Here is a 27,866-nt window from a genome sequence, read left to right on the forward strand (position 1 = left end):
TGCGAGAGGAAGGCGAGATGGGGGCGTGATGGATGGAAAGACAGGCAGACGCTTTGGGAGGGAAGTAGCCAAGCGAGCAGGCGCTCAGAGGCGGCGGGCCCGCTCCGCCCTGTTTCAGCACCCTGGACAGCTCCCGGCGCCGGGCTGGCAGCGCTCTCCATTGTCTGCTCCCGGGGGCGAGCGCGGGGTGTCTGCGGCCGGGGAAGCTGCGGGGCTCCCCGCGCCTTTGGAAAGGGGTAGGAGGGTGGGAGGGTGGAAATACGCTTATTTATTTCCCGTAGCGCGCGCACACTCACTATCCTTGCCCGGCGTAGGGAGCGCACGTATTTATTACATGTAGTGTCTGCACCAGGCTGAGCCTTGATGAAAGGAATAATTATTAGATCTGTTTCAGATTAAGATTCCATGACAAACTAGTGGTTTAAAATATAGACCAGTGGGGCCTGAGTCTGTGCATTACTGGATGGTTTTGCTGGTATGCCTCTCTTTCCCGACCCTCTCCATAACCTTCCGTAACTGGAGAAGGAAAGTGTGAAATAAACAGGACATTATTAGTAGTAGTAATAGCATTATTAGTATTATTATTATTGGTAACAACATCATTATTATTACTAGTGTGAAATACAGTATTATTATTGCTGTTGCTATTACTATTATCCTTTGATTGCATCTCAGCTCCACCGTTTTTAACTTTTTTTCCAAAATAAAGAACAGGCTCTGGGCGATTTCTCCATTTATTTTATAGAAATCGGAACCAACAAAGTTGCAGATCGGACTTTTTTTCCCCCAAAGAAAGCACCTTGCATTTTTAACATTAAGAAGCTGGACGAGATTCCAAAAAAAAAAAAAAAGGAAAAAAAAAAAAGGAGTGGTCAATTTCTTTCCATGAAAAAAAAAAAAGGATGGAGCAGTGAGATGAATTTGCGTGGGGCGGGGGCTTTAAGTAGTTCACATAGAAATGAGCATGATCGTTGGCTTTTCTGTTAGTCTCTTTTCTCCTTTTGGATCTATCTGGAGGGGAGGGTTTTTTTTTTCAAGGTGAGCATACATTTAAATCAACTGTATTTTTCCTTCTCAATCCTTCATGTTTGCCCAAAATGGGCTGGCTCCCCCCCCCCCAACACACACACACGCACACCTCGCTTCCCAGCCCGGGATGTGAACCCTCCTAGACAGACAAACTCCATCCCTCTAAACTTTGGCAACAAAAATGAACTGTTTGTGGAGGCCTCCCTAGTGTAACCTATTGCTGCAGGCGTGTGTGCGCGTGTGTGAGAGACTATAATTCACACAACCCGCTCCTTGTCTTCACAGTTTCCCGATCGGAATGCCAGCTCTGAGCCGGAGCTAAGAGCAACATCTATACTCCCCAACCCTCCCCCCACGTCGAAACGGTCTTTGTTTACAATCTAGATCATTTCTCGTCGAAAACCGAGCGCCTCGGATCCGGATCGCTGCTGTCCCCTTGTCTGGAAGAGCCATAGGAGTACTACGTCTCCGGTCCAAAGAGCCGGGCTGATCCGAGATGGGTCAGCACCTTGCCGTGAAATGGGGAATTAGGTAAAGTTTCCCCTTCACACACACACCAGGGGCTAATTGGAGTTGAACGCATCTCACTAGAGTTCATAATAATGATGATAATGATGGTGCTGCTAATGATAATAATAATAATAACAAAAATAGTAATAGTAACAGCAACAACAACGACGACCCTCCCTTCCCTTCGGATCTGAACCTTTTTGCCTGGAGGGGCGAATGTCCAGCGCGGCTACATCAGTCTCCCCCCACTTGTGTTGAGCTGTGGATGCTAGAAGCTTTCTAATGCAGATTTCCCTTTTAACACCTTCTAAACAAAGGCAAATGAGGGCATCACATCGCTATATCAACAGACAATCATTAGCAGCAAATACAAGGAGAGAGAGAAAGAGAGAGAGAGAATTCTCCCTAGCAAAGTACAAGTCATTCAAAAGGGCAATTAAACTAAGAGAAGAGAGTTGCAACGAAAATTTGGACCAGCACCTCTACAAACCCTTCCACGGGTTAACAAAGGCAAAACAATACTGCTTTGGATTGTTTCCCTCCTCTTACTGAAGTTTTCCAGTGCCATTATTCTGCCTTGTTTCCTAGCCATGGTTTGTTTTTGTTTTGTTTTCTTTTGTTTTTTACGATCCTTTATTTTATTTGAACACCAAAGCTAAGAAAATCCGACAGGGCGAGTGTTCGGCTGACTTTATTGGATTTGTTTCAAGAAATCATACAGCCCGGCACACATACAAACCCAAGATCAAACCGCTGCTCAAGATCAAACCCCATGATCGACACAAGATCAGGTCGATGATTGGCTCTCTCACTCAAATAAATAGCAATCCGGTGGCTTCCCCTTAGGAAGCCGAGCGCGGTAGCTTTGTCCTCTGTGCTAGGAGGGACTTAAAATAGGGGGAGAAAAACGACTTGGGCGCTGGAGGCGAATGGTTAATCAAGGTGTGTTGAGGATTCAGCCGGAGAATGAAGTGAGGGACTGAGGAAATGAGCAGTGAAGTCCTAGCCCCGAAAAGTCAATAGGGGAAAATGACCTCAGAGTCTGACTGAGGCAGGGGTGCCCGGGCAGTTTCTCAATGCAAGGCCTCTGCCGGCTGCTAGCTGGCCTGAGCCGAAGCCCATTGAAATCATGGCATAGATTCCCATTAACCAGCCTTTGGATCAGGGCGTGTGCACTGCCCAGAGCCATCCCGCTCCCTGCTGGCGGGCGAGCAGGACGGCGGCGCGCTTGGCCCAGGAGGAAATGTCTCGTGGCGGGTAGGTGCGATGGGCGAGAACACCCTGATCCTGGAGGCTGGGCTTGCACAGAAGCCCCTGGTCCACACAGGGGGACCCTGCAGGCTTCCAACGTGCGAAGGGATTGTCCTTTTAGGAGAAACGGGTTTGTCACGGCCTCGGGAAAGGGGGCGCTTGCTGTCTGAGGGAGCACTCCGTCCCGAGACAAGAACGGGGGGTGTCAACTGGGTAGGACTGACTAGGGGCGCGTGGGCCCTGTAGGCACATCCTCCTACCCACAGCACGCACAACACGCAGATGGCACCCCAGTTATGCGTGTATCTGATGTGCAGGTCTCAAGCGCGATCTTCCATGTCACCGACAAGTCCTAATGTAGCGATCTCCGGAGATGGGAGATCCATGCACATTACGGACGAAGATACAGTGCTACACACGTAACCGCTGGCTGTTGTGTTGGTTTGTAGATAGATCAATGGAGGGAAGGCAGGCAGGAAGGAAGGGACAAGATGGTGTGAAGGTAGATGACTATGTAGCTAGAAGGATTGGTCCCATATACATGTATTTTTCCAGGGCTCCAGGAGTGAAGGATCGGACCCGCGGAAAAGGCACGACGTGTGTGTGACACCTGCGACATAAGTCCCTGGAAGCCGAGCCGGGGCTGCCCGCGCCCCTTCCCACCGCCTTCCCGGGGCCACACTGCCCCTCCCGCCTTCCTCCCGGCGCCTCCTCCGAGCGGGGACCGGGCCGGCAAGCGACGAGCAGCCTCTATCAGTGATCAATACGTGATCTTTATTTTTTTCAACAACAAAAAAAATAGAGCCCACCGGTAATGTGCATCCGATTTTTACACCAGTGATAAAACACAGTAACAAGCCCGGGAGCGGCGAGGTGCAAACGGTGGGGTTGTTTTTTTTCTTTAAACGGTATTGATTTGATTTAATTTTTTCGTCTTTTTTCTCCCCCCTCTCCCCACTCTAATAATTCATCCCCGCGCGTTCCCGGCTCTCGTTTGGGGTTGAGATGGTTACTTTATTTTTCCAGCTCTTCCTCCGATCCGTGGAGCAAGGGAGATCCTTCCTTGCCTCTCAGAAGGAAAAGGGGAGGGGGGGGGGGAGGAAAACACCAAGTCTCCAGCCTTTTTTTTTTTTTTTTTTGCAATGGCTTCTTCATTCCCTGGGCTAAAGAAAAGCCCAGTTAATGAGACAATTAATTAACAGGGTCTAATATACTGCATTGGGTACCCTTTTTCTGGCACGAGTGAGATTTAACCCGAAAAAAAAATAAAAACAGAAGAGGAGATGCCAAGAAATCGGATTTGAATTCAAAGGGGGCAGAAGAAAAGAAGCGAGCTGCCCAGCTCCGACTGGTTCTCGGATCCAGTCTTAGCCCCGCTGCACTGCATTTGCATTTAGCCTGTGGAAGAGCCCAGAGGAACCGCGCTCCCGTAGGCATGCCCTGGGGTTAGTAGAGAGACGATGGTACAAAGCATCCCTTCTTTCTGTTTTCTTTTCATCCCAGAGCATTTCTGCAGGCAAGGGGAGCAGATCGCAGCGCGATTGTGTGTAAGATCTCCCTGCTAGATAAATACACATTGTGTCTGTAGTAGCGGGAAGCAGGGTGGTGTGCGTGATACACAGGCGCGCGCACACTCAAGGAGAGAAGAGTCACTTTGCGCCGCCGTTTAATGCAAATTCCTGTGTCCTAAACGCATTTGCTGTGGGTAACCTTAACCCCGCTTTACAACTGCACATTTCCAAACGCATAAACACAGCCCTGTGGAAAAGCACGTGTCTGTGTGCGGCTTGGCCCCTAACTCACTCCGTGTGCGTGTGAGTGTATGCCTGGTTTGCAAGCGTGACAGGGTTTTGTTTCAGCTGTCAGTGCGTGCAAAAGGGGGTGTGGGCAGCATGCCTGCTTGGATGTGCGCGTGTCACGATGTTCGTGTGGGCTCAGTGTAATCATTGTATCGTTCACGTGTGTACAGGTGTGTGTGTGCGCGCTTTTCCAAATTTGTGTGTCAGCCTCTAAGTGCAGGTGCATGGTTTTGTTCTGGGCGTATGCGTGTTTGGTACAGTTATTTTTTCTGTGTAGAAGCCTGGGTACCTGCTAGCCTTGTTTTTGCACTGAGTAAATAAATGAGAAGGATAATAACTTCCTTATATCTGCTTGTGCTGGTGAGCGCGCTCTGTAATAATTCCAGGCTTGTTTGCCTGCGTGCTATTTATTTGTGTACAATGCTATTATGTGTGTGCATGGCTAGCTGGAGGGCTGTGTGAGCAGCGTTGTGCGTGCGTATTCTCTTTTATTTGGGGGCTGTGTGTGTATACACACATATATATAAGAGTTCTTAAAATACCGAAGTTCCAAACTCCCCGACTGCTTTCCCTTTAACCTTGGTATTAATTTAGGACAGATCTCTTCAAATGTCCCTGTAATGCATTCAGACGCTGTTGGAGGTTTATCTTTTTTGTACCGTGGGTTATATTTACACCCAAAACAAAATAATTACACTTTTGTTGGAGAGAGAAAGCTGGTGATTAGACTCCGGCTCTGTGCAGCAAACCCCTTTCTCAGTGGTACACCAGTACAATTTTTCACGGCTGGCTGAAATCAAACGCAGGAGGTAATGAATCCTGTGAGCAATTTAAATTTACAATTTGTAACGCAGCCACTCAGAAAGAGCCTATAGCCCAGCCAAGAGATTCTTGCTGGGTTTGTTTAATGTTAAAAACTGCACCTTCCCTTTACCAGGGGAAAGGAGGAGATTTTAATGATGAAAATCATGCAAAAATGTGTTGCATCTCTTGTGACGGAAAAATGTGGAGGGGGGGAGCGAAAAGTGCCACAACATTACCAATGAATTGAAATCGCCTTCCCACCTCCCTCTTGCAAAGCTATTATTCCAGCGCCTGAACCAACGCCACTTTTGCAAGAAGGAGCAAATTATATTCCCATTCAAAATAGGGGAACCCATCTCTCGTGTTTTATATACATTTGATTTGAAACCATCCAGTTTGGGGCGGGGGGTTCGTCCCAGGGAGCTGGCTACAGACAAACATTTCCCCCACCTCCACCACACAATCCACACATATTTGTTTAAAGTAACACTGTTCAGATCTACCATTGCTGAAGATCCCCTCCCCCTCACCAAAAATAGTTTGAAATATCAACAAAGTCGTCTGCGGAGCATCCTAACAGATAGATAATTAATTACAAAACACAAGGGGGAATATGCAAACTGCATATTACAAATTCTACAGGGCTTAACTGATTGGAAACAGATTATTATCTTGTTTGTCTTTTGTCTGTTTTACTTATCCCTCTGCCGTCTGTTGTGTTGTAATGTTGATACACTTTACTCTTGAAAGGGGATTTTTTTTATATAGTAAATTCCATCAACATCTTGTATAAGTGACACTGCTTCTCCATGCATTACCCTGTTAAGACACAATAGGTTTATTAGTTACATATAGGAGGATATTATGTTGCCTGAATTACCATCTGTTACCACTGTTAGGATAGGGTAATGTGCCTAATAGTTTTTTTCCCCTGTTTTTTTAATGTAGTATGACTTGGGAGATTTAGGGAAGAGAAGGCTGCCCCCTTCCCCCCCCCCCCCCCCCAAAGCTAATGGGGAAAAAGGGTTTGCTGAGGAAAGCACTTGAGCGGGGAGGGGGGGGACGGATGGCAAAGCCACAGAACCAAGTGGAGGTTGTTATCTGCTAGTTGCAGATGTTGATTGCCCAGTCTAGAGTGACTGCATATTTATTCTCCACATTACCAGTCAAAATAAATACCAGGTGACATATAAGCAATGGACCCCGGGACCTGTAGAGGACACGTTTACTGCGCTGGGAGGATAACTTTCACCTGATAGGAGAGACGAAAGACACTCTCGTGTGTGTGTGTAAAGACTGTGTGCGAGACAGATCGAATGAGTGAAGTGTGCGTGCGCGGCTGTAAAGACTGTAGGTGTTGTGCTCTTCGTTGGACTTTAATCTACATTTTATACGGGTTAATTTTTATATCGGACACGATCTATGCAGGAATCCTCCCCCCATTCTCAGGCTTTTAGACCCGCATTCCTGTTATCTGATCCTTTATCACAGAAACACACAGGAGAGCAGCAAAGGTCCCCAACAACGGGCATATCCCTAAAGTGGCTTTGTAGAAACCCTGGGTGTATATTCCTACCTACTGGATGCGCTGTAAGCCGGAGCACCGGATGGATCATCTGGCAGAGACGCCCGGGTACAGCCAGTTCTAAAAGCTTATCTGCGTGGATCTACCTTGGTTGATTTGATTTCTTTTTTTTTTTTTTTGGGGGGGGGGGGTCTTTCTCCTTGGAGGGTTGGGGGGGGGAGGGAGGTGTTTCTGTTCAGGACTGAGACGTGGCGTGGAAAGAGCGAGCTTTGATCTGCCAACAATGTCAACTCTGTCCTGCCGGAGTCCAGGGAAGGGGGGTGGGGGCCGCCTGGATTCCCCTCGCCTTGCCCCGGCCCTTGCTGGATCTCTCCCGCAAGGCGCCCCCTTTCCCCGTGCGGCTGCAGCAGCCACACACAGCCACTCGCGGGCGAGTGGGAGCCTAGTGCCTTTCTGCCTGCTTTTAATGAGCAATGGAAACCAAGCCGGCTCCTTCCATTGTTCGCACAGTCCCTGGGTTTGTCCACCGGGATAACAAACCCGGGCTCGGGGGCACCTGCTTTGGGCTGCGAGGCTGCGGCACATCAAAGCCCACAATTAAGATCCGTCTCCCAGTGGGCTCCGGTAGAGGTCTGGAGCCGAGGGGGGTCACTGGGAAGTGCTGCCCAGTTCCCGGGCCCGCAGCGCCTCGCAGCAGCGCCCGCACCGCTCAGCTGGCCCGTAAAGGCAGCTAGCAGAGCTTCCCCCGGGGCTGCTGCGGCCACGTGTGGCCGCGAGATACTCCGGATTAACACGGGCGTATGTAGGGATGGCCGCGTGTGTGGGGATGGCCGCGTATGTGCGGGGCGCAGCTACAGAGCGAGGGGGTCTGGCGGTGCGACCTCGCAGAGCTGCTCGCACAAGGGTAAAGAATAGTGTATGTCCCCGAAGTCCTCATCCGGCATCTAAGCATGTCTACCCATCCGTTATTTATCGCATGCTATACATTCAATACATCGCATACTTTATTATATGTGTGTCTGACATGTTATAGCATCAGTGTTCATGGAGTGCGCATAAAATAGTGCACAAACTATATAATACACAGTAGTCAATATATAATGCTGTTAAAGCTTATGTAGATGACTGTATTAAATACAATGCACTGCTTTATTACTCTTACAGATACTGTACTATATATAATACTGTATAATAGATAATGTACTGCATTATTACTCTAATGTACATCATACTGTATTATATATAATGCCGCATAATATGTGTTGCATTATATTTAATGTGCTGCATTATATATAATATATTTCGTTATAATATATACACACACGCATATATATATATACACATACACACATATGTAGATGTGTGTGTGTACACACATATGTAGATGTGTGTGTGTGTTTATATACGTGTGTATGCGAAAAGCAAGATGCACATATTTCTATTATAGGTCATATTATATACAATTTATCATACATATATGCCTCGGTGTACGTGCGCCTTATATTTTATTGTTTCACAGATTTTACCTTGTGCTCACATATTCGGATTGTCTCTCTGGAAGGGATAGTCCAATTCCAGAGCCACAACGAGTCATTTCCTGCCATCCCGAAATAAATATTTCTGCCTAACCAATGTGAAACACTTTCCCCAGATTTTTTTTCCCCCTATTCCCATCCAAGCAGCCCCCCCCCCCCCCTTCTGTAATTTCAGGCGCTGCTGTTTGCTCTGGTGGAATGATCAGTTTGTGTATTGAACCAGGTTCATTAATGAGTATCGACTTGTATTTATCCTACCAGGAGCGCCTCTCCTCAACGCTAGGGAATTTCCCTATTGACATATTAACTCCTGCCAGGGTTGAGCAAAAGCGTGTTTAAAAGGCCCGAAAAGGTGCCAAAATATTCGTAGTGCTCCGACCTGAAATAAATAAATAAATAAATAAATAAATAAATAAATAACAGAAGAGGGGGAGGGGGACAAAAACAAAGCAAAACTTGTGCTTATGAAATAATGTGCAGGAGTCTGCCACGACTAAAGATGGAAAAAAACCACTAAAGCCTAATATTATTATTTATAATTATCATCATTATTGTTTTACTTTCCCTCTCTCTCAGCTCATTGTGGGAAGAGCCTTAAAATCCAAATGAACTAATTGTTCCTCATTTTTTTTCTTGCTTAGGCTTTTTTGTTTCTTGGTATTTTGAGGATTTGTTTCGTTTTGTGCGTGCTTGTTTCCTGCAGCTGTTTTATTGTTTCTGGGATGAGGTTTTGGGGGGGGTAATATTAAAGAATATTTAATATTCTTTAATATTTAATTAAAGTGCCGGGGGCGGGGATTCTTGAGTTACTGCTCTCTACCTGAGCAAACGGATCCTCGTGCTGCATGCAGTTATATCAAAATGCACACTCCAGCCTTTGGCATCGAGACTCCCAGGGTATATTTTTTATGTATACCTCGCTTATTCAAGGCTTTTTAAAGCTCTACCACTCATCCTCGCCTCCCCCATCACCGCTGCCGAAAGAAAGAGTTCCTCTACAAAACAGTGCCTAAGTGTTCTCTTCATTGGCAGCCTTAATGCAATGACTAACTAAACATTTGGATACTTTTCCATTAACAATTACTTTGTGAGACACTTGTCAAGCCCTCCCATTCCGGAGAGGGGGGTTAGGGGTGGGGAGGACGAGGCGAACCTTATAACTTAATCTAGGCTGCCAGCATTGTCATGGCATCCTGCATTTCAAAACCAGGAGGGAGCCGGTGGCTCCCCCAGCACCTCGGCTACGGCGAAAATCAACTCCGCAAATCCACCGGCTCCTCCGTGCTTAACCAGCTTCGCTCTGCGGCGAGCCTGATGGCAAGACCTGCCTCGGAACTGCGCGGGGGAAATGTTTAAGTGCCCTCTTAATGCAACATTTGCAAATATTGCGCTAATTAGGTTAAACAACGGATGGCACGTGAAATGCACTGATCCACCTAGCGCTGCAAACTCACCTGACTCTGTGCCATCGTACCTATTGCTGCCCCTTCCTATCTATCTATCTATCTATCTATCTATCTATCTATCTATCTATCTATCTATCTATCTATCTATCTATCTATCTATCTATCTATCTATCTATCTATCTCGCACCACGCCTCCGAGTCTCTCCATCTCTGTCTGGATGTTCTCTAGCTGCTGCCATGCCTTCTCTCTACTTAGCGCAGCAGTTCAGAGTAAGAACAACTTTTTTTAGCGTCCGTCTTTTCTTCTCTACCGTATTTATTTTAAACCGATTAATCCAGTCAAGCCATCACCTGGCGCACAAAAGTGCCTCGGTAATGCACAAGTCCGGGGGACCTGAAATCAAAGAGAAAAAGAATACACAACTGCACCGCAGCAGCACCAGCAGCTACAGCCAGGTTCTGGCTTTGGAAAGGGGGGCCCGAGCTGCCATCCCGCCTTCTTCTCGCGTTGACTCTGGTTTTAGAGACACCAGGAGGGAGTTGCTTAAAGTAAAGCTTTAAAAAGAGAAAAACACGTTTGAATTCCTCCCCCACCCCCCAACTTCCCCGAAAAGTCTGGAGAACAAAGGGGAAGGCTGCGCGCTGGGGGGTCGGGCACCTTCCTAGCCAGGAAGGACCAAGCCAGATAAGTTTTCATTCCCACGCAGTGGCTGAACCAGCTCTTCCTGATGGGACCCTGCCCCCAGCAAGGCAGTGGCCTAAGCACCCCCTCAGTCCGGTCCCATTGGCATTTCTCCATTTATTTACTGCACTGGTGTAGATCACTTGACTAACAGAGCAAGGATATTCCCCCTTTTCCTGCTGATGCCAGGAGGCCAGTAGCTGCTTGTATTGGCTTTCTGTTGACACACTAAGGCTAACCAGCGCTTGTTTTCCAGGGGTACTGACCTCCCCGAGGTCTCACTGCCCCCAGATCCCCCTCCCCAAGCAAGAGAGAAATAAAATAGGAAGCCCCCCACCCCCAAAATATAGATATAGAGATATGAAATCTCCACGCCGCCGCCCTGCAAACAACGTAAAGATAAATACTTACTTAGCCCCAGCACCAGGTAAAACCTACTACTCAACAATAGTGATGCCTTGTTTTTTTCCCTCTGTGCCAAGCACAAGGCTGGAGCCAATTTAGATATGCTATAAATTAAGAGGTTGCCATGGCCACCGCCTTCTCATTGGGCCCGGGCCGCTCTACGTTCTGCGAGACGTCACCAAATCTGAATAAGGATGCGCGAATTACTAAGCCGGGAGACAAAGCTGAAGATGGGAACAGCATGAAAGTGGAGAAAAGTCCCAGGCAGCCGCCGGCACGGAGGAACCGGGGGCTCCGCGATTTTTTAACGCAACCCTTCCGAGGCTGGCTGCTTCCACCGAGGCGCCGCTGATGCAGCTGCAGGCGCCACGCAAGTCCCCAGCCGCCCGCCCAGGATATCTTTGCAACTTTGCTTGGCTTCCCCCCTTGAACCTGGTGGGAGAGGTGTGGGGGGGTGGGGGCACAGAGGCATCTGCCTGAGCGCCGGGGTCTGGAAAGTGCCTGCCACGCTTGTGCCCTGCGACCAAGACGCCAAGGAGAAGAGGAAAGAAGTTAACAGTGCCGATCTCCACTGGGGGGTGATTTTTGGTCCCTCTCGCGATCGTTTTAGGCGGGCCGTGCAGGGGGGTGGGGGTTGCATTCTGTTATTACCTTTTTTTGTCTCTCCTTCCTCGGGTGAGGTCATGATGGTGCATTGTGCAGGCTGTGAGAGGCCCATTTTGGACAGGTTCCTGCTGAACGTGTTGGACAGAGCATGGCACATTAAATGTGTCCAGTGCTGCGAATGCAAGTGCAACCTGACTGAGAAATGCTTCTCCCGGGAAGGCAAGCTTTACTGCAAAAATGACTTTTTCAGGTAAGTTCCTCTGGCCAGAGGCGAAGCTCTTTAATGCTGGGGGAGAAGGGGGGGAGCTCAGAGATGCAAGGCGTCATGTACATCCTGTGTGCCCCGCATGCAGGCAAAGGACTGCCTCGGTGCCTCTCCTAACTTAGTAAGGCGAGGAGGGATGGAGGATCGGGTGCTTTGCCTGCAAATTGGTGGCGACTGCTCCTGCCCTCGCGGTAGCGCTCAGTGCCGGGAGAAGGTGGCTGTTTCTGCCCCTGTTTCCGGGCGAGGCTCTCGCAGAGCCGGCGCCCTGGCTGTGCCAGTGTCCCCGCATTTCGCGGCGCGGGGAGGGAAGGGACGCTTTCCCCGCCGCCGCGTCCATTTGCTCCCTTCGCAGAACTCCTCTGCGGCGCTTTTAGAGCTGGGGCCCGGGCATTGATGCCTCTGTCCGTGCAAATAGCCCGGTGGTCAGCCGGGTGCGAGGGGACCAGTTCTTTGACATTTTGAAATACAACCTGGCGTGGGGAAGAAGCAAACTTTTCTCGGCAGAAAATGAATCTAGTGGCTTGGGAACAAACCAGCCCGGTTCTCCCTCGGCACCGATACCCACACCAGGTGGTTTCTGTTCCCAAAAGCAGCCTCTCCTCCCAGGCCTGCGGCCCGCCGGGCTGGCTGTGGCCGTAAAGCGGAGCAAAGTTCCCTGCCAGGGCGAGGAACGAGGCTTTGGGCGCTAATTAGCCGCGAGTGCACGGGGCAAACTTTTTCGCCTCTTTCTTCTTCTAAATCAACAAAGGGGCTCATTGAGAATGGAAAATGGCCCTAAATCTCGCCCGGCCTTTTGTTTTCTGGCTGTAAATGAAGTAAATGTGGCTATTTGTTTAGCTAAAGGATGGAAAGCTCCGGGGATGATTAATATGGAAGGGGTGGGGGTGGGGGGAGGTGAGGGGCACTTTGCCTACTGCTGCAGGCCTTAATGAAGGTGAATTTGAATAGGTTAAGTGTCACAGTCGCCTTTACACATGTAAACTACTTTTAATGGCCCCCGTGCATTCAGGACCTCTCAGGCTGCAATTCCTTAAATGCCTTTAATGATTTTTGATAAGGTGCAGATGAGGCAATTATGCTCCGGGATAAGACGAAAAAATGACTTATGACTTCTAATGCTTGCACTACATCAACGTCAGGGAAAGGGAAGCTCTTGGAAGTTGGGGGCTAGGCAGGGAAAAGGGGGAAAATCAGTTTCCTCTCCCCATTAGACACCTTGTGCCCGCTGCCACCCTCCGGAGCCCACATCAGAGCCCCCTGCATCGAAACCACAGTCCCCACCCCCCCCCATTTTGATCTTAATAACTGATGCTGAATCGCGTTCATTCCCTTCCTGCCGTGCAAAAAGTGCTCGTGTTTGCAACGGAGCAGAGAGAAAGATCGAGCCTAGAATCGCTTGAGGCAGCTGCTGTGATAATCCTTTTCCCGGGCAAAGGGGGGATACTTTAACCCGTTAACGAGGTTCCCTGTCTCACTTTTTTAATGACAAAATAACACTCTGTTTTTTCTCTGGAGCCTCTCCCGAGCCTCCGAAGCAAGAAGCAAAAGCTTCTGGTTAGCTCTAGACTCAAGGAGGGATGTGCGCTCGCCGTAGCGGCGGTGAAGCAGGGCTGGACGGTCAGCCTGCTCCCGGCTGTGCAGAGCATTCACACCCCATCGTGCAGCCTTCTCGGGGGTTGAAAGGGGGTCCAAAATCAAGAGGGATCTTTCTTTTTTACGCTGAATTGGAGCAGGTCCTCCCGGCGCCGCGGCCCTCGCACGGATATTCACTCACACACCTTTGCAGTAACCGCAGCCAGACCGGCAGCTGGCTCCAGCTAAGGCGGCTCTCTCGAAATAGCCAGCGCCTGGCTTCCTCCCCCCTCGGCTCCTGAGCTTCACGGCACCGGCGAAGCGGCCAAGAAAAACAGCCCCCTCCCCGTTGCTGTTTCTATCAGCGATTTTTTCAAAGAGTTGAACGATCAGCTCCTCACCTGCCCTGAAATCCTGTAGAAGCTGGGGGTTGACGATTGCACTTAAAAAAAGAAAATGCGAAGGCCATTAAAAGACACCCGGAATAGTACCCAAATGCTGGAGTGCGGGCTGGGGGGGAGGTCATTTCTATGGAGTCAAATAAGGGCATGCAGTGCTAGGAGAGCATTTCCATGTCAATGCGACTCCTCTTTTAGTCTGCTGGAAACCTAAGGCGGGCCCGGAGGAATGATTTTGCGTACCTATGTCCCTGGCATCCAAATCCAGGCTTTTTTGATTGTCCAAAGCCAGGCAATTGTTTTATTTGCTTCAATTCTTCCCCCTCACTCCCCCCCCCCACACACACACACACTCTCACACACGCATGCCTGCAGTAGCTGTAGCACGGAAGGGTCCTTAGCTGGGGCTTGGAGCTGGGGCAGGGGTGGTATCTCCCTCCTGGTTTATTCCCCATTCCTCTCTTAACCTTCCTTTTTTTTTCCCCCCAGGAGGTTTGGTACCAAATGCGCCGGCTGCTCCCAAGGCATCTCCCCCAGCGACCTCGTAAGGAAAGCCCGAAACAAAGTCTTTCACCTGAACTGTTTTACATGCATGGTTTGCAACAAACAGCTCTCGACCGGAGAGGAACTGTATATCATAGACGAAAACAAATTTGTTTGCAAAGAGGACTATTTGAACTCGCCCAGTTTAAAGGAAGGCAGCCTCAACTCAGGTATGGAGCCGGGTCAGCCGGGGAGCCGGGTCCAAACCGGCCTCCCACCCCCGAGCTGGCACACGACACCTCTGCTACCCTGCAGCAGGCGGGATGAGAGCGCCGGGGAGGTGGAGCTGTGCTTCTTATCGCAGTAGGACAATTCAGACTAGGCAAGGGGAACTGGGGGCCTTCCGGAGTTGGGCCGGGGTTTTGTTCTGCAGTGTTGGTATTAAATTTGTGTCAGAGAGGAGCTGATGCCACGGTGCTAGGAAGGAAGCAAGGAAATCTCCAATATAGCTAGATCTTGCACACTGTGCTGCAGCTCCTGGTCCCACAAAAATCCCAGTGCAAAGATTATCTGGTGAGCGAGGGCTGGAGGCCCTGATACAGCGCTGAAGGAAGTCGGGGAAATGCCCCAGGCCCGGGTGGTTGCAGCCGGCGGAGTGTGGGTGGAGTTTGGGGGAAGGTTGGCCAAATCAAACAGGAAGAGTGGGAAACATCTGTGCCCCCTCCTCCCCCCTCAACCCCGCCGGGGTGGTCACATGGCCGCAGCTGGCCCAAGTGTAACTGAGGAGGGTCCCTCGCCCCAGCAGCCCGTGGGGGCCCTGGATATTTTAATGGACATCGCTTTTTCTCCCCGACTCTCCTAGCCTGTCTTCTGCCTCCTGGCCGCCGCCTCCCCAAAAGTATCTAGCAAACGGGAAGCGAGGGAGGAAAGAAAAGCACGCCTCTTATCTGTATTGATCTAGTTGTATTCTTCTTGGGGAGGGGAGGTCCGAGATCGGAAACGAATAATTTTTGAACGACTCTTCCTTCCCGCCCCACCCTGCCAAAACAGTGAGCTGAAAGAATCCCGGGATTCCCGGGGAATCCCAATCCTGTTAGATTCCCGGGGAAAAGTAGCCGGGCCACTCAGGTTTTGCAGAAGGGTGCGTGTGTGTGAGTGCATGCGTGCACGTGTGTGTTTTACGTTGTTTCTAAGACAGAGAGCAAAGTCACAACAGATCCTTAAAGCTCAATGCCTGTGCGTGTATGCAAAGGGTGTGTGTACCTGTATGTGGCTCTGTACTATACTATACTATACTATACTATACTATACTATACTATACTATACTATACTATACTATACCACTGTTGGCCTGATCCTCGCCTCCTTTTACCCAGAGGCAAACCTCCCATTTGACTTCCTTGGAAGCTGCCTCTGCGTCAGGACAGCAGGATCAGGCCCACTCTTACTGAGCCAGCCATGCCACCAGCCGCCTGTGCTCATCCCCTTCCATGGGATCTCTCTCCGTTCAGCACCTGGGGCCGGAGCCGGGCACGCGAGTCAGTTGGGCCGCTGCAGTGAGCGAGGCGAGTAGTTTGCCCTGTGGTTTCTGCACCAGGGGCCCGTATTCGGGGTTGGGGATCGCTGGCTCCCCGAGCGTGTGGGGTTGAGCCACGACCTAGGCGGTGACTTGGAAGTCCCTGATGGTGGCAAGGAGTGGTTTATGGCGGCGGATTCCTGCTTCCCGGCTCAGCCTGGGTTCGTGTCCGACAGGCAGATGCGGAGGTGGCGTGAAAGGAAGTGTCTGCTTTACAGCAGGTTGTGTTGGTTGTGAATCTCCTGGGAGAACTAGGGCTGGATGCTGCTATCAGCCCCTCGGGAGTGTATCCGGGGTCACTCCGCAGAAGCCACGGGTTTGAATGCCCGAGAGCAGAATCCGGCTCCTCGCGGACTCGAGTGACAGCTCCGGCGAGGCTGCCGCGGCCCCCGGGGAGGCTGGTCCTGCTCTGCGGCCCGCGGGGAGTGAATGAGTGGTGGTGCCTCGAGGTTCGCCTTAGAGCAGGACCCTGGAGTCAGGCGGACCCGGCAGGCGGAGCAGCGCCTCTCTCCTGCCGCAGGAGGCAGCCAGGGCAGAGGGGGGTGGGCTCTCACCTCCCCCCGGAGTCATCCCTCTCCTTCTGGGTCTCCCTTGCAGTGTCCTCCTGTACAGACAGAAGTTTGTCCCCGGATATCCAGGACCCCATGCAGGACGATCCCAAGGAAACAGACAACTCCACTTCCTCGGACAAAGAGACCACCAACAACGAGAACGAGGAGCAGAACTCTGGCACGAAAAGGAGGGGCCCGCGGACTACCATTAAAGCCAAGCAGCTGGAGACCCTCAAGGCTGCGTTTGCTGCTACCCCCAAACCTACCAGGCACATCCGGGAACAGCTGGCACAGGAGACGGGGCTCAACATGAGAGTTATCCAGGTACAGGAAGCCTCAGCTACAGCCCTACCACCACCCCCTTCTCCCTCGCCAGCATCCTTCTCTGCTTGTAGGAGGGAATGGGCTCCCGGGGGTCAAAGCTAAGGCCACGTACAATCATTCATTCCTCCTTTCCGCTCTTGTGTCTCTCACATCCATTGGCGTTTAGGTCTCAGCTCACAGCCGGCAACTTTTCCGCGGTGATGTCACAGTCGTGTGTTTGTTGCATCACAGCTTGTCACAGCTTGTGACGTTGGTCTGTAGTTTCAGCCGGAGCAGTGGGCTCTGTGGAGGAGGGGGATATCTTGTCATTTAGAAATATCTATCTATCTAGACCTGCTTGCCTGCCTCCCTGTTTAGCTTTATAATTGTATGAAGAAAAGATCAGCAGCCCCTTTTAGTCATTACTCACTGTCCCTCATTAAGGCTTTAGTAAAAAAGTCAGCAACCTTCTTAGCTGTAGCTTAGGCAAGGGGAAACTGAGGCACGAGGAGGTGAAGGGACCTGCTGGAGATCACGGAAGGCCCAGCTCAGACCTTGCGAGATTCAGGCCAGGTCTCCTCGCTGGGCCAAACCCCACGTGCTGCCACCTGAGCAGGGAAGACAATTTCCTCTTGTCCTCATTGTAACAATAATAATCGGCCACTGTTGTTATTAGTGACGGCTGCGCTGGGGGATTTCGGGCTGAAAGCTCTCTAGCCATAATTGTTTTCTTCAGCTGGAGAGTCCTCAGGAGAAAGCCCCGCTCCGTGCAGATGCTTTTAGTACCACATCAAAAGCCGGCTGGTTTCAGTGGAAGGACTTGCTCTCAGGTCCTCGGCCCCGGCTCCTGGTCAAACAAGCCGTGATGGGAGCCCAGAGAAGGGAGTGGAGAGGTTAATTTTTCTCATGACAGTTTGATCCCATCTCCTTGGGCAGCGCCCCGAGGGAAGCCCAAGGAAAACCTCTCACTGAGTTCCCTGGGCCAGGGCAGGAGCCTCCAGCACTGCCCTGCGCTCAGGGACGCACCTGCAACGGGCGCCCGCGGCTGGACCGGGGACCGAGGTCAGGGCCTGAGCGAGGCGAGGCGGGGACCACAGCCCAGCGCAGGCGTCGGGGCAGACGTGTGCGGGGTGCGGGATGCCGTGGGTATGGACGGCCACCCCGCCTCCCAGTCTTTACGGCCTCTGCAGCCTCCTCCCTGCCCCTCCCTGGAAGCAGGATCAGCTGTTCTCCGAGATCCCGCTCAGTGCAGCCCTGGAGCCTCCAGACTGAGCCAGCTGTGGGGTGGGGAGTAGTTAGGCTGTTGCCTGAAAGCATTTCTTTGAGTAATTCATAAATGATACCTTTAAGAAATCCCTGACAGCAAAGGGGAGATCGAGAAAATTCTAGCCTCAGCCCCTACAAGCTCCAAGCCTCGGCCCCTACAAGTCAAGCTAGGAGTGCCCCTCTCCTGAAGTATGGCCACAAGGCAGTTAAGAAAGCCCATATATACGAGGCACGTCGAAGCAAGCACTTTCCCTCTTCCTGAAAGCACAAACCAATTCCTCCGCTGGGCGGAGACGAGACAGAAATGTCTGTTTCCCCGCAAGCGGGTCGAGGCCCCTGGCCATCCCCTTGCCGCGGCCGGGGGCAGGACGGTGGCCTGCCATAGGGGCTCTGGAGCGGGAGGCAAAGATGCTTTAGGCAACGGATCACTCTGCGTGTCACCCCTGCGACCTGCCCTGGCCCGGTGCTCGGGATCTGCCTGGCTTCCTCCCTCCCCCACCCCCTTTTTTTTCTAGGTATCTACCTGTTTATCTGCTGCTAACATACTCATCTAGCTCTCTGGTCTGCCTGCCTGTGTGTCTGCCTGCCTATCTATAGCAATAGATTTAACAGTGTATAAGGAAATTTTAGACTGCTAAACCTTGCTATTAAAACAAGGGGGGGGGGGGGGAGGAGGTGCGGAAGCGTATAGAGACACAGACAGCAAGGCAGGTTCCAGCCTCGTAACCGCTTTCAGCTGGAAAAGCCCCTTTCACGGGCCTTTATGAAGTCGTCTCCCAGGCTCTGGAGGGAGCAGGGGGGACATTTCATTATGAACCTCCCCAAGGGTTTGCGAAATCCTTCACTCTTGGCTGGTCCTGGGAGCTCACTCCCAACTTCTCTTTCTCTTTCTCTTTTCTTGCACACCCCTCCCTCCCACCCGCCAAAAAAAAAAAAAAAAAAGCGGAGCGGCAGTGTTTTCTCCCCCGGGGCAAAAAAAATTTCTTGTCCTTCTGCGGGGACTCTTCACTAACAGTGTCTTGTAAAAAAAAAAAGACTGGTCGGTCAAAGCAACCCGCCTTGTCAGGGACAGGACACTGGGTCTTCGGGCAGTTGATCAGGGGAGTTGGGGGCTGGAGGAGGGGAGCGCTGCTGCCTTCTCTTGCTCATCCCACGGGAAAAGTTTGATCATCCCCATGCCCCGATGTGAAGAGAGCTGGTCTTGGAGAGGGCAGCCATAAGCCAGGCATTAAGGAACCCACTGCCTGGTCTGTATAATCTTCATCCATCCATCCATCCATCCCTCCATTCATCCATCCCCTGTTTGCCTGTCCATCTAAAGCAAGTTTAAATGTCTTCCTACCTACCCCTCCCCACGTATGCCATTGCTAGTTGTACGCACCCAAGGCCTACCGAGCCCGTTCATAGATAGATCGGGAGGCAGAGGCGGACATACGTTACAAGGGACCAGCGGGGCCAAGCCGGGACAGGGGAGAGGGGAGCAAACAAGCCCACTTGGGTGAGCGCTGTGCCCGGCCTCTGCTGTCACGCCGGTGGTGTTGGCCTCGCCCGCAGGTCTGGTTCCAGAACCGGCGCTCCAAGGAGAGGAGGATGAAGCAGCTGAGCGCGCTGGGGGCCCGGCGGCATGCCTTCTTCAGGAGTCCGCGGCGCATGCGCCCGCTGGGCGGCAGGCTGGACGAGTCGGAGATGCTGGGCTCTACCCCCTACACTTATTACGGAGGTAATGAGCATTTTCTGGATCACTTCCCGACTGACCCCCTTGCACTCGGGGTAGTCAAACACTGGGACAAACAAAACAAACACGCGGGCCCGCCGCCTTCCCGGCCCTCGTCCTGCCTGTCTTCCTTCCTCTCTTCTCTCCTTCTTTTCCTCCCCATAGATCTTTTCTATCCCTTCCCTGGATCTTTCCTTCCTCCCTTCCTTTGTTCCCTGGCTCCCCGGGCCGCCCATGGGTGGCTCTTGCCCCGCGGGCCCGGGGATGCCCGGGGAGCTGCGGCGCGGCCGGGCTGCAGGAGCCCTTCCCACCCGCACGGAGGGAGCCCTTTGCTGGCCGGGCAGGGCGTGGGGGCGTGGGGCCGGTGACAGCCGCTGGCCCCAGCCCTTGCCCGCCCGATGGGTGGATCGGTTGCGGATCCGCTGGCGCCCGGGCCCAGCCGGGAAGGCCCGGCGATCGCGGCCTCCCGCAGCTCCGGAGCTCTCGGAAATACAAGACGGGCCGGGGAGTGATATTTCACCAGGCGTCTCCCCTTAACGACGCCTTTTACTGCGTGTTGTGACGGCGGCTGTATATAACCGGGGCGCAGCCTGCCCCGGGCTCTGCCCCCGGCTGCCCCGGCATCCCCGCGGCGCCGGATCCCGGCCGGCCCCGCTCTCCGTGCAGCCCGCGGTGGGGCCGCTGGAGCCGCTCCAGCTCCGCGCGCGGGGCCCGGACACAGGGCCCGGGCCCGCAGTCTGCGGCGCGGGATCGGGATCGGGATCGGCTCGGGGCCGGCGCCAGCGGGCAAGTGGGAAGCCAGAGCTGCAGAGCCGGGCTCGGGACCCGCGGGGCAGGGGAAGGCGGCGGCGGGCGCAGGTGCAGCTGGGGCTTTGCCTTCCGCGCTCTTGCTTTCCCCCTTCTGCTTCTCCCTCTCCGCCCCTTCCCGGCCCTTCCCGGCGGCCTCTTCCTTCGCTGTCCGATCTCACTTCCTCAGTCGTCCGCCCCTGCAGCCGCCCGATCTCCCTCCCTCCCTGTGCTCAGGCTCCCGCGCCCCCGCCGCTCCGGCCAAGGTGCCGCTCGGTTGCCATGACTTTCCCACCCTTCCTGTGGCATCTGTTTGAAGGTCCCCCCCGCCCCCCCGGCCCTGAATGCCGCTCGGCTTGTCCAGATCCCTCCTAATCCGCCCTGTTAGAGATTCCGCCCGGGCCCGGCCAAGTTTGCACCCCTGCAGCAAGCAAGAAAGAGACATTGTGATGAAGCTGTCTGCTGGAACAGAAGCCGCGGCCCCATTCAAACCTCCGCTCCCCTCTTGTTCCTCGCAGGAACAAAGCCCCAGCTGCACTCTTTTGTACCTCTTTCAGACGGCATTTGTTCCAATTACCTCCAAACTCCTGGAGCATATGGAAGGTCACTGTCACACAGGCCGGGCCCCCGTGTGTTTGCTATTTGTTTTCTCTGCCTTAGACCCCCCCTCTCCGGCGGGGCCATGTGGCCCCTGGAAATCCGGCCCTTAATGACATGCAAACAAGGATGCAGACCGGCTGGGGGGGGGGGGGTGCCCCGCTCTGGGGGCAGCTGCCTGGAAGGGGGCTGGAGGCTGGAGCTGGGTGTCTCCGGGCTTCTCGGCCGCCCTGCGAGCTGGAAGCTTAAGGGCGCTGGGGGGGAATCACCTTTCATTGCAAACCTCCCCATTGCCGCGGGGGGAGGGCAGGGCACCGGCTCTTGCTTGCTCTGTGTGGCGGCTCGGGGACAGACGTTCCCGCCGGGGGTTGTTTGCAGTGACTCAAAACCAAGGGGGAAACTGGCGTCTGCAGGTCGCCTCCAACGTCTCCTAACGGGGGGTGGTTTGGGGGCGCAGCCCTGGCCCGGGCCCGCTGCCGCTTGTTCATCCCCCCGCTCTTTGAAAACCCCCTTCCCAGGCCCAGATTTCCGTCCCGGCGCTATGGACTGGCTCGGGCTGGGGCAAGACTGGCCCCTCCGGCCCTGCGCTCTCGGTGTAGGACCCGCGGGTGTTCTCCGCGCCCCGAGGACTCGTCTCTTCCCGGGGTCTCTGCTGCGCTGCACGGGGCTGGCTCCCCCCAGAATAAACTCGCTGCCGACGCGCCGCGCGCTCCCCCGGCCTTGGATGGCACTTTGGCCAGTGGATCGGGATCTCTGCGGGCCCCGGAGCTAAACTCCCGCCTGCTTCTGCCGCCTCCTCCCGACACCTGTGCCGAGCTCGGCCGGGACCCGGGCCTGGCGGGCGCAGCGCGCTGCGGGAGCTGCTGCGGGACGCGGCGGGGTAGAAGCGAGGGCTCGAGACACCTGGCACCTCCGGGCACAGGGAGAAGCGCGCGCAAACGTGCGTGCGAATGGGCCGCGCGGGTGTTGCGCGTGCATACGTGTGCGCGGGGTCGGGTCGGATTCCCCCTTCTGCGCGTGCATTTGCCCGCGAGCGCTGGGCCCGCCGATGCGCAGCTAGCCCCGCGCGTGGCAAGTGTCTGCCTGTTTGCTGACATTTGCGCTTTGCTGTGCGCTGCACGCACGGGCCCGCGGGGATCTGCGCCCCGCAGCTGGGCGCGCATGTGTTGGGCTGCGCGTTATGCGTGCGCTGGTCCGCGTGTGCTGCGCCCTTGGGTGCCCCGAAATGCTTGTGCTCCGCCTGCGTGCGCTCCGTGTGAGACGCACGCGTGTTGCATATGCGTGTGCTCGCGTTGTGCACCTGTGCGGGGGCCTGTGTGGGTGTTCGTGTGCTGTGGTGTACACCCGGGTGCGTGTTATGGTACACGTCTGTGAGTTCGCATGTGTTGTGGTGTACATCCCTGTGGGTGTTGTGGTACATGCCTGTGTGTTGTGGTATACACCCGTGTGGGTGTGCGTGTGTTGTGGTCCACACGTGTGTGTGTTGGGCCACGCGTCTGCATGGGTGTGCATATATGTGTGTTGTAGTGGCACTCTCCTGTATGCTCTTTGCGTGCGTGTGTTGTGGTAGACGCCTGTATGGGGGTGTGTTGTGGTGCATGCCTGTGTTTTGTGTGTATGCGTGTTGTGGTATACGCCGGTGTTGTGTGTGTGTTGTGGTACACGGCTGCGCTGGGGGTGTTGTGTCACACGCCGGTGTTGTGTGTGTGTTATGGTACACGCCTGTGTTGTGTGTGCTGTAGCACACGCCGTGCGGGGGTGCACGTGCGTGTGGCGGGGCGGGCCGGGGTGCTGGCGCGGGGCGGCCCCAGCTCACGCCTCTGCTCCTCCGCCCGCAGATTACCAGGGCGATTACTACGGGCCGGGCGGCAACTACGACTTCTTCCCGCACGGGCCGCCCTCGCAGGCGCAGTCCCCGGCGGACTCCAGCTACCTTCCCAACTCAGGACCCGGCTCCACGCCCCTGGGCCCCCTGGAGCCCCCTCTCCCCGGACACCACTCCTCAGAAAACCAAAGGTACACGGATATGATCTCGCACCCCGACACTCCGAGCCCCGAGCCGGGCATGACGGGCTCGCTGCACCCCATCCCCGGGGAGGTCTTCAGCGGCGGCCCCAGCCCGCCCTTCTCCATGTCCAGCAACAGCGGCTACAGCGGGCCCCTCTCGCACCCCAACCAGGAGCTGAGCGAGGCGGCGGTGTGGTAGAGCCCTGCGTGTCCACGGGGGCACGGATCCCCTCGGCCCGGGGACCTCTCTGGACCAAGGCACGACCGTCCTCCCCCACCACCTCCTCCGGATACAGACACCAGGGAGCAGCTCCGCCCCCGCCCAGCCACACTGATACCAAAATCCTCCCTCCTCCTGAGTTTCTGATCATCTCCTCTAGCCTTCCCCACGCCTGTAGGACCGTAGACCAAGGGATCCGCCCTGGGACTCGGATGTGACCCGTGTGCTACCTTTCTTCCTAGCCACATCCAAGCAGGCCCCGGCTCCCCCACCCGGCCCGTCTTGAAGAACCTCTCCAAGTCTCTGAAACAGCATCTCGTGGACCAAAGCTGAACTCGCCTGGGTCACAGGTTTCAACTGAACCCTCTAGATTGACTGAACTTCATTCTTCCCTTTGTTTTGGGGGGTGGGGGTGATTCTCTTTGTTTTCTCCCTTTTTTACAACTTTTGTAATGGATCGTTCAGAATCGCACCTCGGTTTTCTTTCATCCGAATCATCTCAAAAGGAGAAAAAAAACGACTCTTTTTCTTTACTTAGAAGGTTTCTGTTGACTATGTTTTGTGGTGATGGTGGTGGGCCTGGGGAACTGGAAGAAGACAACTTCCACTGGTGACAAGGCGCGCCCTAGTGGTAAGTTCCGGCTCAGCTCTCAAGGACTGCGGGACTTGTCATGGTCAGAGGGGCTTAATTGGGGTTTGGTTTGTTTTGTTTCTCATGCAGCGAAAAGATAACTAACACTACCAATAAAAAAATCCAAGTCTGAATGTGTCTAGCAAACACCAAGTCAAATCCAAAAGTTTATTGGAGGCTACATGAATTTAAGGATGTATTATAGTTTTTGCTTCTAGTTTCTTTATTTTGTATAAAGAAAAACAAATAAAGTATGTTTTTGTGTTTACTGATTATTTATTGTACTTTAGTCATCTGAGGCTCCAACATTTTTATATTTTTAAGAGGGGGAGGGAGGGGGTATGGAAGGGAGGGGAACAGGAATCAGTTTGCCTAAAAAAATAATAAAAAAAATAAAAATAAAAAAAGAAGTTGTTTTCCAAAAGCGTTGTGGATTTACTTTCACCACTGCCTCTTGCGGATGGTGTTAGTGTGAATGGCTTTTGTTGTTCAATGTGAATAAAAAATCTTTTAGTTAACTAATGCTCATTCACCTGGTTCCTTTTTTTTTTTTTTTTTTTTAAGAAAAACAGAATTAGGAACTCTGAATTAAAATTGCTATTTCAGTAGCTTTACTTTCTTTTTGTAATTGCTCTTTTGCATTGTTGGAAAAAAACCCTCAGACACAAGACTTTTTGACTAAAATATAATGCATATTTTTAAACTAGTATCATTAGCATTAGCATTGTCATCTCTACAGTATATTTGAGCTGCACTGCCTGTTCAACCATAATAACAATAACAAAAATGACATCAACATATTATATTATATTATATTATCCTAAAGTTCTAACTGTTTTTCCTTCTCTTGTTGAAGTCAATGAGACTTTTCATTATCATCATCTCTGTTATTATTATTACTATCATCATCACCATCATCATGATCAGCCCAGGCATTTTGCAAGAAATGCATGTTGTATTAGGGAATTAATCCTGTAGTCTTGATTTACCTGTAAATGAGTTCTTAATCACAAAATATTCCAGATCCTGTGTTCCCTTCAATCCATCAATATAAATAAGACCTCCTCAAATAAGTCAGGGTTGCAGGAAAAGTTTGGTAGGCTTTGTTTGAACTCCCTGGGTTGTGGACATGATCCAAAACTCACTGAAGTTAATGGAAGGCCTTCACAGCAGGCTTTGGATCAGGCACTCTGAGATTCAAGGAGGGTCTGCTTCCCATTTGTTTTTGCCTCTTGAGGTTCATATTAACTTGAGGTCAGTGAGTACACAACACAGGCAAAGAGTGATAATAGATGTTTTGATTATCTTTTCATCTTCTCTGGGGGGAAAAAAAAAACAACCCTACCCAGAAACCAGAGCTCTATAGGAATGATTTGCCAAATGAGCATGGCACTTGTCACAATAGCCCAAGAAAAGAGACGGAGTGAGACAATTTTAATTAGGCAGCCACATTTCTTTCCTAACACAGCAGCAACAGCACTGGAGTAAAAGAAAGCCAGTTCTGAGAGGGCTCTAATATATCCAGCAATGATGGAACTACAGAAATGGAGTTCTATAGCTGCCTGGCATTGTGCTGGATAGAGAATCATTCTTTTTTTTTTAAATAAAATTGTCTACAAGCTACAGTGCTTAGTCTAAATGCATGTATATATACAGATCCAGTCTCAGTTCCTCAGTATGAATACTTAAAGAATGTAGTTTAATTCCTTTTAATTGTTCTCTCATTACACACACAAACATACTCATCCTTACAAAATGACACACACCCCTTTGCATAGGTGTACTTATGTGATAAATATGTACGTACATAGACAAATATGTATGTGACATACACAAATACAAACCGCATAGACAAATACTAAGGTTTAGTCACTCATAATTTGGATACATCACTGAGCTGAGTTTGGTTGTTAGCATCAGTGTGGGCCATTTTCTGCTACCAAAGCAGTGCTCCTATTGTGTAGCCACATGTGATTCTTATTGGAACAGTGGACAGTGGATGGATGTACATTTCCAACTATCTTCCTTCATGTGCTATATGTGAATGTCAGTGAAAAGGCACTTTCCTGGGGTTAGAGAGGCTGGTCCTGTGTTCAAGGGTACTGAATGAGAAGATGTTGTGAACTGCTCACCTCAGGACATTTGAGAGGCTGGGATCACCTGGAAAATGCCCCAGCAGTAGTACCAGGGTTGTTTTCTCTGGTTCTTTCTTTCTGTTGTTAGCTTGGAGTTTGTAACACCCCCCCACCCCTGTGATTCTGTCCCAAGGAGAGATGGCAGGATGCACCATGCAGAGACTGAGGGCATTTTATGTGGTTTTTGGCCCTCTTCTGACTTGGAGCAGAGAGTTTGTGCTGTTGGCCATCTCCTCCCATAGGAAGCCCAGGAGGTGCTGAATAGATAGAAGATGGCTAGGTCCTGGTGAATAAAAAAAGTGACTGAAAGAAAGGATGAAGGGACAGCTGTTGAGCAATGAATGGTTGTAAACTGGTATGTCCAACATCCCTAAAATTGCTGGAGAAAGCAAGGTGCTATAGCTATTGGTAATAAATTCTGAAGGTTTTGGGTGGAAAGGGGACAATGGGGCCTTGTGCAGGTATGTAACTAACTTGCATCTAATGGGAAATGTCTGTAAGTGCAAGCTCTTTCCTTCTACATGCAGACTCAAGGGCTCCAGTGTGTTTCCTTTGTGTAGATCTGATGTTACCAAGGCTGCTTCTCCTTACATTAGTGCAGATGTCCCTCTCTCTGAAACAAGACTGCTGCCATGAGATGATGACAGGGCTGGATAGTGAATGGCAACATGAAACTTTTTAAAGGCACCTCTCCCCTCTCTGTCCTGGGACTAAGCTCTCTTTTTTTCTCATATGAACCCAAAGTAATCATTTGGGTCTGATCGATGCCCAATGGAGTCACAGGAGAGTCTTCCACTTAGCGTGGTGGACTTTAGCCCCGGGCTCTAAGGTATCTGGTGGCTGGACTTCACACAAGCACATTCCCTAAGGCCCAGAGGTCTTTCCAGATTCCCCACCCTATAAAGTTTTTTTTTTCTGCTCCAGGAAGCACAGGACTTCTTCCCCACAGCTCACAGAGGGGAAAGGATAGCATGGCTGCAGTATACAAAGCCAGAGTCAGCAGCTCCCAAACACCCCAGCCTGAGGCTGAAGCACAAGGACAGGAGCCAGTTCTGCAACTGTAGCTGTTGCTTTAGTCTGTAGCTTTGGTTACTTCAATGGTTCTCAAGCCTTTTTTGGGTCATGTGACCCTCTCTGAGTTTGGCTGTGAGAACCATGGTGTACCCCTATGATTTCATGTTCTGGAGAATCAAAGACACTTGATATCACTTCAGCAGAACTGTAACCTCCTTAACAACCAGATAAATATTGTGGAGTGTTTTGGGGGTTTTTTCTTCCTTTTCCCCATTTACATGTTCCTTTGTCTGTCTTCTGTTTTCCCATTATCCCTTCTACATTCTCCCTAGAAATTCACCACATACCCAAAGAATGTGGGGATCCCAATTTGAGAAATACTGACCTATTTAATCTGTTAAAATCACTTAATCTATTTTGGGTGACAATATACATGGAATTGATACAAATTTCACCCAGGAAGGAGAAGAAAAGGGAAGAAAAAAGTAGAGCAGCAGTTCTCAATCTTTTTAGATGCAAGGCACCCCTTGGAAAATGCCAGCTCTCAGCCTTCACTGTTTATTGAATATGGGGAAGCACTAGAGCAATTCTTCTGTTGTAAAAAACTCAGAGCACAACCAGTTAGAATGTTTTCAACACCATGGGCTCCTATTTGAAATCTCTGATTTTATCTTGTGATTCCTATGTAGGTGTTAACACACCTATGCTCAAATTGTGCAGGACCCTTCCAAGGATCTCATGGCACCTCTGGGCGCTTTGTACCCCAGTTGAGAATCACTGAACTGTAGCAATGGAG

At 51.8% G+C, this 27,866-nt stretch overlaps 1 protein-coding gene across 1 annotated transcript; it reads left to right on the top strand.

Moving 5' to 3' along the window:
* Positions 1–11,117: 11,117 nt before the first annotated feature.
* Positions 11,118–24,196, top strand: LHX5 (LIM homeobox 5). The gene is made up of 5 exons (XM_006265821.3): positions 11,118–11,802; positions 14,277–14,500; positions 16,444–16,721; positions 19,521–19,686; positions 22,902–24,196. The coding sequence occupies exons 1-5, from the start codon at positions 11,630–11,632 to the stop codon at positions 23,267–23,269; spliced, it is 1,209 nt and encodes a 402-aa protein (XP_006265883.1). The 5' UTR covers positions 11,118–11,629; the 3' UTR covers positions 23,270–24,196.
* The last annotated feature ends 3,670 nt before the right edge of the window (positions 24,197–27,866 follow it).

The sequence above is a fragment of the Alligator mississippiensis genome, chromosome 10 (assembly GCF_030867095.1).
Source record: "Alligator mississippiensis isolate rAllMis1 chromosome 10, rAllMis1, whole genome shotgun sequence".
NCBI lineage: Eukaryota > Metazoa > Chordata > Crocodylia > Alligatoridae > Alligator > Alligator mississippiensis.